A 12,332-nucleotide genomic window follows, 5' to 3' on the forward strand; every position below is an offset into this window, starting at 1 on the left:
TGGGTGATATCAATGGCTCCCTGCATCACAGATTAAATAGTCTATCCAGAATTTTCAAATGAGAGCTAATGGTTTTTCTACTTTGAAATGGTTTCCAAAAATTTAAACGCGTTTTTTAAACTTTACTCTTTTGGTTTTTTTTGGTCTAGGTGTTACCTGGTCTTAATTAGGACCCAAATGTTTCCAAAAGACAAACAAATTTTTTTTGCTGACGCCATTTAAATGTTAATTGACGTTTTAATTGATATTTTTTAGAATTTGTTGTGGTATTATCCGTTGTCATTTGGAGTTTTTTTTAACAGCTGGTACAAACTATAAAACGATTTTTGTTCCTAATTAAGAGTTATTTGTTTACAAATGATTTCGTTGTTTCCCTTGTTTCCTATTCTTGTCAATGGCATGTATCTCTGGTTCTCCAATGTGCTCGATAGCGGCAGGTCTTCCTGGTTACACTGCTGAGAACGCTAGTTAATACAAAGCCGGACTGTGGTGATTGCCAAAATTTTCAACAGGGGGTTAGCCCGCAGCCAAAACCTGATAATTTAAGCCAACAATCCGGCCGCTCACCAACTATAATGGTTGGACGAACTGGTGATGATTCGACTAATCATAATTAAGCTGTCGGCTATTTGTTTCAATTTTTGTCAACTAACTCCCCTCCCCTGTCAACTCATATTCATGGCACACCGGGATATCATATTCATACTGTCATAAATCAGTAACAACAAAAGAAGTTTTACGGCGCAAAACAAAAAATATAGTCAGCAAATATAGAATATTTATCAGAAACTTTTCTAACCGACACAAGAATGACGTCATTCATTCTGTCTTCGCCTCTGTCGTCTAAAGTGGACACTATGCCCAGTAATATTCCCACCATCACCATCACGAACCTGATAACCACAAGCACATTATCTCGAATACAGTTCAAAAAACATTCGGGTAAGTTTACCCGCAATCGCAGGTTACATTCAGTTGCAAGAAGTAATATTGCTCCAGTAAATTTGTTTGAATTGGTTAGTGTTGTCCGCGAGTGCTCTTGGACGTGTCAATTGATATAATAGAAACGTGTCAATTAGATTCAAATCCGGGAAAGCCGAAATTGTTAACAGTTGCATAAAAGGCACCCGTGTTACTAAATGCAGATTGAAAGCAATGCAAACTAGCTTTTTTGGGTAAGATGGACCCTGCGAAAATTTGATATTAAAACGTTTCTGCAATAAATAAAAAAGAAAAGCATCAATCAGCCTAAAGTGAATTTTAGGCTAATTGATGTTTTTGGCATGGTTGTCCACAACAGCCTCAGAGCGTACATTTTTGCAATCGTGTTATACTAGAGTTTATGGGTTGCGAAGGTTCAAACTTCTGACTCGATGGTCGTACTCCTAGTATATGCTATTTTTCTAAGCCTGATAAGTCTCATAAAAGTATTTATTGATCTAAGTAAGTAATTTTGACTCCTTGATCTAGTTATAAGTTTTATATAATCTTTATAGGTATCTAACACGGATAAATTTAAAAGTAAGTTATGAGGTTATACGAGTTAAAAATTTAAAGTTATAAAAGTTAACTTATAAAAAGGAGAAGGTCGGGAAATTTAGTAAAAACTTTATTAACTTGAATTATTATCAGTAACTATTTATCCTTGATTGAATAAGGTTCTGATTTGGACAATATCTCTAAGTATTCGTTTTTCGATATAGTTGAGAAAAGGTTTGGCAATTCAGATTTGAATTACTTTTATTTGAGATTACTTTCTCAATTTGGAGATGTTAAATTCTCAGTTTCTCTGAGTTGTTAATTCTTAATTTCTCAAAGATGTGCTTTTTGCTTTGCTATATAAAGTATTCAGAACGGGATAATTCCTGTGCTGCTGGTTGGAAGACAAAATGTCATTTTGGCTGAAAGGACATTTTGTGCAATATGAATGGTTCAGCTAATTACATCATTCTACTTTTAGAATGATGTAATTTGAATACTTAGCTTAACTAAGCTAAGTATTCTATTACTTTGTACTTCAGTACATCCCGACCCGGTCCTTAATGATGGTAAACAACTACATTAGAAAAAATTTCCAAATATATTAAGGGTCAAATATAAAAACTTTACATACAATGTTTAGAAATTTTAAACATAAAAGGGCTTTGTTCATAAATTATAAAAGGCTTTTGGTGACTCTCCTGCGGGCTATATGGTGGAGAAATTGTCCTGGTTGCGAAAGTCACCGTTACGGTAATCCCGCAGTTCTCGCAGCAGCCTTTCGTTGCGCTGCTAGAGCTGAAAATTTTTGTAGCGTTCTTTCAGAAAGCTCTGCTCAAGGTTTCCGATGTAACTGTCTTCAGAGCTCTCTAAATTTGCTGTGAGGAGGTAGAACGGGACGGACAAAATCTATTTGTCAATCCCTAAGTTTTTGGCCCTATAAGTTTTAGTTTTAGGATTGTACGACACACGTTTGTACAAATTGGCGTGATTCTGGAGCTTACAATTCAAGCTCGTGTCGTATTTTGGGTGTCTGTTGAAGCTGGGGTTGCATACAAGCTGCTCTGACTTAAATTGTCTATGGATCTTGTCCTGTATGGTTAGTTGTTTGGGTAGGACTGCTGCCACTGGTGGTTGGAGTTGCGATGGTCCCGGTTGTGGTTGTTGTTGAGTTTGCTCTGATGGTTGTTCAATATCTTGCTGCTCATGCAATTGTGGTTCAACGGTTGTCAGTAGATATTGTTCTACAATGTCGGAGTTCCAATGGAGGCTAATCTTCTAAGAGTTCCTCAAATGCTGGTAGAAGAAAGACGTTGTCATCTATTGCTACGTTCTAAAAGAATTCTAAGAATTATTTATAGGTGTAATTATATTTAATTACACTGGAGAGTTAGGGAAATCATCATTGCTAGATTGATTTTCTCTCTCTTGTCTAATTGCCTGTAGCTCACGTTGTATAGGAGGATATATGTTTATAGTAGGCTCTTTATAAGTTGGGGCTTGTACTAAATGTTCAGAGTCGTCTCTTTCTTCGGTAGGACGAAATAACCAAAGTCACTATGGACTGGAAAAATATCTTAAAAGTGGCTGATAGTATAATTTTTCCAAAACTCACTGAGTCTCCTGTAATTTTGTGTATTTGTAGTGCTCGAATGATGCAATCTACAAAGTCGATTATAAATTTCACAAAAAGGAATACAGCGAAAATAATTCCGCATTGCTCCAAATAATAGTGTACTCGGCCGAAGGCTTTTATATACCGGTTGTGTCAGAATTGTGACGAGATTAGAGAATCTAAATATATTGTTTTTGTAGTATAGTAGTCGCTATAACCACTAGGCTGGCTTTTATTATGTTGAATCTCAACAAATTCACGAGAAAACTTTTGCGCTGCGTCTTTCATTTAAGAGTTCAAAGTTACATCGTTCCAAAATGCAATCATGTCTTCTTTGACATGAAAAGAAACTTCCTGTCCGTTTTGTTTTTCAGATTGCTGGGTGCAAACAATGCTCGCCCAGTGAATTGTGTTATGCTTGGAGTTAATTCGATCCAAGAGTTATCATTTTCAATATCTAGTTGAAAAAAGTTCATTTGTTTGTTGTTACATGGTGGTTGTTTAGCAGTAGTAAAGGCTTGTCTGCTAAACGGTTCGATAAAGCGAACTTTATTTTTATATAACACGGGTATCCTATCATAACAAGTTTCCATTACTTGTAAAGGCGAATAAAATTTTGGACAGTGATAGAGCCAGGCTTTATTGCCGTTTGTCTCTAGAAACATAGATCTGTTATTTGTTAACAGAAAACCAGCCAGCTTAGGGCTGAGACGCGAGTATGCAAGTTGTGTATTTTTAAGTGAACGTTCTAGTTCACAAATTTGTTGTATAGTATTTATTTCAGAGAGTTGTAGCCTTCGGAAATTAGTGTACTGATAATAGTCGAATTTAATATTCAAATGCGCCTCATAATCTATCTCAGTTCGGGAGATATTAAGCGAACTTATTGAACTGTTTGGAAGTTTAGTAATTCTATTTATGGTAGGTAGAGATTCAGGTGCCTCTCCTGTATTCATATTAAATCCGCCTGTAAATTCAACGTATAGTGTGTCTTATGGTGACGGATAAACTATATTATTGCTATTGCAAAGTGATTGAGGCTTATTGTACACTTGAAATAGAAAGCTTTGTTCTTTCTCTGATACTTTAGAGATATAATAATTATCTCCTATTTTTATCATTTTGCCTTCAAATTGTTCTCTTACAGCGAACAAGCAATTATCTTGTTTCTCCCAGCTATAAGCATTGGGGTCGGTTGAAGTACTTTGACAACCGCCTTCTGATAATGTGCAAGGCAGGGGAATATTTTGCCATTTATTTACTGAACCTCCCCGCAGGTTAACATTTAAAGTTGTATCCTGCATATATGTTTCAAACGTGTCGTGAATTATCCAGCCAGAATCGTCACATTCGTTTGGATTTTCTCCAATATTGGGACCAGAATTTTTTATGTAAGTTCTCACATTTAATTTAATCGGAATTTCTTTTCCGTTAATACTTAACTTGCTAGTTAATCTAGCCTGCCTACACTGTTCTGGAGTTAAATCTACGTCTGTGGTAATTGTGCTACGTTTTGCATCAATCCCACTAGCGTCGAAAACGCCGCAATACCACCTAATGATTTGGTGGCTTGCTCTACACATAGTAGCTTCTAACTTTCCTCTAAAGAAACGGTTGAAAATTTGTCCCTTGACTTTGGAAATTTCAACATTTTGTGGTTCAATTTTACAAGGAGCGACTTTGTTTTAGTGAGTACATTCTGTTAGAGTCCATAAGTGAACAATCGTAGTGAGCAACTTTTAAGGATGTTGCAGTTTTTGCATACAATTGATGGTGAGCAGCGTTTAAATTTGTTGAAACTTCGGTGTTTGGTTTCTCACAATATGCATGAAGGATATATAAATGAGAGTTGCCGTCACAAATGATTTCGTGATATTATCAATATGTTTGTTTTTGCATAGCAAAAGACTTCTTCTGCATAGTAGAAGAAATAGAAGAATCAGAAAACTTACTTCGTTAAAGTTTCTTCTTGGGTTTTCGGTTTCGATATCCTCTCCTTCCTCGGGGAACATAGATTCAATTTCTGGATTCATTTTTAAAAATGAATTCTGAAGTATTTGTACTGTGTAGTTTGTAGACGAGAGATTCAGAAGAATTAATCGATTCAGTTGGGTTGAGACTTTATAGTTTTCTCAATGGCAATATGTCCGGCCGTGCGGATGAAAAAATACTGAGCCCTGATTGGTTATTTATTCCAACGGCCTTTTGTCATTTTGGATGGGGGATTCTGAATTGTTGATTAACGTATTTATTGAGAGCGGATTATTTTTCGCGCAACTGGCGGAGTATGCAATTCTGATTGGTTGATGGAGGGTTGTTCGTGACGACAGAGTGAATAAGAAGTTTAACTGGTTGGAGTATATTTCTTTTTCTTTGTAAATAGAGAAATGTTCTGAGCGGAATACTATTCTGACTCTAATAATAATGAACAGAAGTGTTTTAAATTTGTTTAAAGAGGCGAATTATTCTGCCTTCGATCGCTTAGATTTGGAAATGGATGCCAGAGAGATGAAACTTTTCCTCTCTGAGCATTATATATCAACTCAAATTGTCCTCTGTGAAGAAGAGTTTTACTCTCTGCGGGTTGCGCAGGAATATTGTATAAATAATAAAGAGAGAAATTTATTGAAATATGCTAAGATATGTCCTGCTACAGTGCAGTACCTCAAATGTTGGTTGGGGGAAGAGGTAAATTTTTGAAGTTTCAATCATTTTTGGGAATATAGTGGGGTACATAAATAAATTTTTGAATTTTTTAGTTCGAGCGTAAACTAACAGCACCTAAACCTGAGTGCCATGAAGAAATGATGAACTATGTGTTCGAGCTTTGGCGAGTCTGGTGGACCCCTGAGACAGCAAGAGCTGCTCAGCAACTATATGGGTTGGCTGTTGTTCTGGGGTGCGGGCTTCTCTTTAGAAACTTTACTCCTACCCGAGAGTTCATTAAACAAATCAAAGTAGCTAGGGCTCCATTATTATAGTTTTTGTAAATTTTGGTTCAAATATTTTTATAATTTGTATATTTTATTTTTGTAATTTCGGATATTTTAATAATAAATTTATATAAAAGAATTATTTCTTTTGAGTTTTTGGAATTAAATCTGATGGAATTGTATTACCATAGCGTTTGGGTTCAGTCCGTGTTCACTGCGGTCTGACATCAGAAAAAGTTTGGTTAGGATTAGTTTTTGTTTTTAATGGGTCAGGGGTTGAACTAATGATAGGGCTAAATGTAAGAGAGTTGGATGTAGTACTTTGTGAACTACTTTGGGTGCTAAACAAATTCTTGATATGTAGTGTACTTTCACTATCTTTTCTGTTTGTTTTGTATGGGCTGTTAGGCGCACTCCGGCACTTGTTAACAGTATTTGAGTATTCAACTGGTTGCGGTGATGTTATGTGCTCATTCTGATTATTTGCGTTGTTAATAATGGGCCACGTCATATATTCCTGGTTATCAATTGTTTGGTGGTTGAATCTGTTCATTGAGTACTGGTTGACACTATCACAGTAGGCCTGTGAATCATCATAGTTAGTACTATAGTCTTGTACTAACTTGTCTATTTCTTGTGCTATAGGAAAGTATTCTACTAAGTGATTTCTATGCATTACTTTCTTTTGTTCAAATGATTCATGAACAATTTCATACGTAGTTTTAGTGATTTGTTTCGTAACAGTATAGGGTCCAGAGCGTAACTCTAGTAGCTTTTTGGATTTCAATAATCCTTTAGCGTGATTCACTGTTAACAATTTACGACCGATTTTGATTGGTTCACCCAATTTAAATCTATTCCTATACTCGTGTGCCTTGTTTGTAATTTGCTGACTGCGAGTATATGTTTTACTATATATATCTTTGAATTCGTGCTCGCGTTGTAGTATAGTACTAGACAATCGATTTTGTAACAGTTTATCTACCTTCTCGTTTTTACAAGAGTTTTCACAGTGAGTGTGTAAGGGAAGGTCTTTACAATACTCTGAAATACAATTCCGTCTATTGTCCCGTAGTAAGCCAAGCTTAAGGGAAATTGGAATTTGTGGTTTAAAACCAAGCATCTCGTACGGAGTATATCCTGTACTGTAATTTATTGCAGTATTATGCGCAATGGCAAATTTATTAGTAAGGCTAGCCCAGTTCGATACGGTGTCGTTGATAAAACTGCGCAAATAATTTTCTAAGTTTTTATTTTGTACTTCAACCTTGCCATTTGTCCAAGGTGAGTATGAGGTCCGTGGTTTTAATTTAATTCCGAATTCCTGCGTCCAGTGCACAAAATCATTACTCAAAAGTGCAGTACCATTGTCATGTACTATTTGTTGGGGAATCCCGAATCGTGTAATGTATTTTTCTATTACTTTAACAGTTTCTGGTGCATCAGCGGTTTTGATGGATACACTTGTATAAAACGAGAGAAACTATTTTTTAACTAGACAAATTTTCTTCTGGTTACTAGAAGGCCTAAATGGGCCTTTGTGGTCTATATGTATAGAATGAAATGGGGTTGTTTCTAATTCGCCGCACTAATCTAGGGGTGCTTCGTTCAGATCATGTCTTTGTGGTTTATTCTTTTGGCAATCTAAGCTGTCATGTACTAGCATTGTAATCCATTTGTACATTCCGGGCCAATAAAAGAATCTACTAATGTTGTTTAGTGTACATGTGTCTCCACGATGTTCACTTAGCGGATTATTATCTCAAAGCATTTCATATAACTCAAAGCATTTCATAAATAGCGATAGTGGAACACATATTTTTGTGTTGTATAAACCGTTCTCGTCTGGTTTATTGTAACATCGCAAGACATGCTGCTCCTCAGGTATTCGCAGGTTAAACATATTCTTGTATGCAGGTAGTCCTTTACAATGCTTCATTGTACTTGTGCTCGACGTTTCTTTGCCTGCCTTTAGCCTTTGGCGAACGGCCTTTAAAACGGGATCATTTATTTGTTCGCGCAGAATTGTACCTGTGTCTAGTTGAGCTTGTTTAGTAAACTCTGTTAATTTTAGTAGTAAGTGTTTACAAGATACTTTAACTACTTCTGTATGTAGAGTTGTCGGTTCCACCAGGTCATACTTGTGCGTGCGTTGCTTGTATTCCTCATTCGCTTGTTCTAGTTCTTGTTTTAAGGATATATCTAGATTTCTTTTTTGCAATTCTAACCAGTCTTCATCGTCAAGACACTCGTCTACTGCTTGTACCTCTTCGGGTATTTCTTTATATGTGTGGTCGTTAAGGCTTTCAGTAGATAAATTTTCCGAAGACATTTTTCTGATTTGATTTATTTGTTGTCCTTATCTGAACGAGTCGGCAATATTGTTTATTGCACTACATGTCTCTTCTATATCGTCACTTGCGTCGTTAATACTAAAATCCTCGTCGGTTATATTTAGTATTTTCTTTTTCTGTCCGGGTATATGTGCAATTACCGGATAGCTAGTATTTGGGGGTGCTTTCTTTTCGTCACAGTGTAGTAATGAATAATTTATCGGTTTGTAATCCGATGTGTAGAAGCGATATTCCTTTGGGACTGTTTTGCGTTCAGTTTAGAATTTTCTCGCTTCTTCTTGTGGGACTTGTCTACTAACTAAATCGGGGAACGCAAAACTTTTACCTTCAGTGTATATTAGCTTTAGATTCTGAAATTTAGTAAGCACAGCTTGATACTTAAAGAATCTTTGTGATAATTGTCCGCGGCGAGACCAGAGGAACAATATAGGTCTGTGATTGCAAAATAGATATATTGGATAGGGGGAGCCTATAATGTAGAACTCGTAAGTTTATTTTGCTGATATTTTTCTACACAGTTCTGTATGCTGTGGGGACATTTTCTGTTCTGCTTTATCGAAAACACGGGAGTTTGCAGAAACAATTCGTTTCCTTTCGGGGAACTGTTGTATTAATATACTACCAGTTCCTAAGTTGGAGGAGTCAGCATGTATATGAAAGGGATATTTTGGGTTGGGGATAGCGACGGAAACCTCGTGCGCAAATTTTGCTTTCAGTTTATAGAATACTTTTTGGTGGCTATCCAGCCATTCGAAATTCGTTTCATTCTTGACTAAGTCATATAGCGGTTTTGCGTCATTATGATAGTTTATAACATAATTTGCATAAAACTCCATCGCCCCGAATACGCTGAGGACGTCGGTTTTCGATTCTGGCGTTTTCAAGTTTTGTATATCGGCAATGCGTGAAGTGATTGGGCTAAGGGTCCATTTCGATATTAAATGCCCGAGGAATTTCACTTTTCGTAAGAAGAATTTTGTTTTATCCGGCGCAGATTTCATGTTTGCTTTACGCAGTAGTGCATGATATTCACGTATTACTGTGAACATTTCTTGTTTATCTTGTGCTTGTAGTAGTGTACTTATTCTTTATTAGTGCTCCAAATGCATAACGCATAAGTTTACTAAAGAAGTTCGGAAGGGGCTTTAGGCCGTAAAATCCGACTTGGTAGGTATATTGACGTCCACCTACAAAAAACTAGTTAATTTCTGAGTTTCTTCTGTAAGGGGCACTTGATGAAAAGCGCACGACAAATCACTACTTGTAAAATATGCTCCATTTAATCGAATCATCAAAACTTGTAGTGGCTCGAGCGTCCAGCTCGAGTTACTTGTATCCGTAATTGAGTTGAGGTAGCGAGCATCGATTACAAGTTTTACATAGTCGTTCTTGGGCAATATAATAATTGGATTTACAAACCAGCTATTTGAATCGTTGTGCTCATTTAGCCCTCGCATTATTTCGGCTTTTATTAATTCGTCCATTAACGCTTCTAACTTGTCACGCAAATGTAGGGAAATTTTGCTGGACATTGCTTTTTAAATTCGCAATCTTATTCAAGGGGTATATGAAATTTCTGTTTCGTGAGGCCGATATCATCTTTATGATGGGAGTATACATCCTCATCATCTAGTAGAACTTTTAGAAGCACCCTGAATTCGTCGTCCGTTAAATCACTCTGTGTGAAATCAAATTTTTTAAGGTACTCGATATAGGGTGCATAGTTCTTACTTGCATCTTTGGGTTGTGTATCGAGTCCTTCTTGAACAATAATGAGGTGGTTTTGTTCAGTTGTTCTGAACTAGGGGAATTGGGCTTGCATAATGTTTTTGCATCATTTGAGAAATCAGTTGCTACTTCAGCATCACTTTTGCATTTGTTCACAATTTCATCGCTTACAATTCCAAATATCTCTTCGATGCTTTCATCTGTGTATTGTGCAGAGGACGGTATTTGATTAATTCCGGCTTTACTCACATAAACTTATATTTTAATTCCCAAAGAATTATATACATTATATAGCAATGCAGATATCTCAGACCAATCCATTTTGTCTAATCCATAAGCAAATTTTTGGCATAGTTATGTATCTAATGTTCTGCATTAGAAGTATGTTGCAAAGTTCAAATATTGAAGTTGTAAAACTTTCAATTGTCGGTTTACTATTATTATTTTCTTTAGTTATTAGACTAAAGATTTGGTGTCCGAGGCTAGGAGCAATGTATTGCAACACATTTTGGTTTATTGTATTTCCGTCACGATGGTTCAATTCTACTTGCCATTTACAATGTTCTCTCAAGTCGGGGAACTTTTTACACAACATGAGTGCGAAGCCTTTGCTCATAGCGCAGTCCTTAGAAACTGTGTGTATAATAGCCATACTACTTTTGAAAATTGACTCTTCTTCGTGGTTAAAATAATTTGTGCAACTATCGGACTCGTTTGACTCAGCCTCTTGTACTGAGTCGAGTTCTTCTTACAATTATCGAGTTCCTCATACTTATTTAATAATGAGTATGCGAACTCAATACAATCACGCATGTTGAATTTGCGCGTATCACGACTTAATACTAGATCACATACAGCGTACCCAATAACACCTTTATTAAGTGTAATAGGGTGATTCTTGGGTTTTTCTATTAGTACAGGTAGTGTTTTCTCTTTTTGTGTACAGACTGTGTTAATAAATACTGGTTCTGTTTCTACTGTATTTTTGTGCGGTAGAAAAGAAGTGCCTTTGAGGTAACATAAATCAGTGTTTTGGTGTTTGTACAAATAGGTTGATCTTGCCTGTATATGAAGTGACTGGAACACGTTTATTGCTTCTATTTCTGATACTTGTGGATACTGTTATTCATTATTCAGTGTTTCATAACTGAATACTCCTGTGCGTTCTTTCAATTCTACAGCAGGAATATCGAAAAACAAAGCTTTAAAGAAAATATGACAGAAATCAACACCAATCAGATTAGATGTTCCTTCTTGTGTAACCCATACTTTATAGTTTGCTTCATACTTTCCATAAGTGTCAAATTATGATGTTACTGTAGTATGGCCTAGCATACGAATTTGTGACCCATTAAAGGATTTTGTGATATTTATTGCTGAAAAAATCCTCATGCTAGGGTTCAATTTTTGCATTTCTAAAAATGTGGGGTAATTTATTATCGTACACGTCGAGCCTAGTTCGATTAAGTAATCAATTTCTAATCCACTATTCTTATTTATGTCTCCGGTGGTGAAATAGTACATATTTAGGTAAATCCTAGATTTTGGATTGCTATTTGTACTAACTTTCGGAGACTTTATAAGTTTAAACGAAAGATATCTGTGATAGCATGGGTGTAATTATTTTGGTCATAGTTTTCTGTTTGTTGGTTTTGATTCTCTACCCAGTGGACAAAGTGGGACGTGCGAGTTTTTGATTATGATAATTACTACTTGATGCCTGAAATTGATTGGTGTGCAATTGGGGGGATAAGAACTTTGAAAATTTTGATTCTCACGTTAATAATATTGTCTCGCATCAATTTCAAGCGCACTAAACTGGTTGTTCTGGGTGAACTTTTGTTCATAGGATTTATTATAGTTGTTGTTAGAGTGTTTATTTCCGTACCTGCGATTGTCAAATCCACTGTTAGTATTATTTGGACGACTCTGGGTATTGAAATACGGCTTACTGTTAGTCTGTTTTTTGTAGTCAGTCCTGAAGGATGTCTTTTTCTCCTTTTCCTCAGTGAGTTCTCTTTTCATTTTTTTAAATCCTTGATCAATCCTATGTTTAGAGCAGTTAGAAATAGAATGCCCATGATTACGGCAATAGTTGCAAAAGCGTGTTATTCGGCCGTCCTTTTACATTGGGGTCTTTAAAAGACCCTGAGTTAATAGCGCTAACTTCGTTATTTCTTATTAGGCTAGTAAGCTCTTTAATTAGTGCTTCAAGACAACTAA

General features: G+C 36.1%; 1 protein-coding gene across 4 annotated transcripts in view; it reads right to left on the reverse strand.

Annotated features, from left to right (window-relative positions):
* The window catches only part of LOC142348676 (potassium voltage-gated channel subfamily KQT member 1-like), a 103,271-nt gene that overhangs the window by 65,609 nt on the left and 25,330 nt on the right, over nt 1-12,332 (reverse strand). For all 4 annotated transcript variants that reach the window (XM_075400115.1, XM_075400113.1, XM_075400114.1 and 1 more), the window contains exon 3: nt 800-893. In XM_075400115.1, coding sequence (XP_075256230.1) covers nt 800-893 — 94 coding nt within the window. The remainder of the gene's footprint in view (nt 1-799; nt 894-12,332) is intronic.

This window comes from Convolutriloba macropyga, chromosome 10 (genome assembly GCF_964194025.1).
Source record: "Convolutriloba macropyga chromosome 10, txConMacr16.3, whole genome shotgun sequence".
NCBI classification, from domain to species: Eukaryota; Metazoa; Xenacoelomorpha; order Acoela; family Convolutidae; genus Convolutriloba; species Convolutriloba macropyga.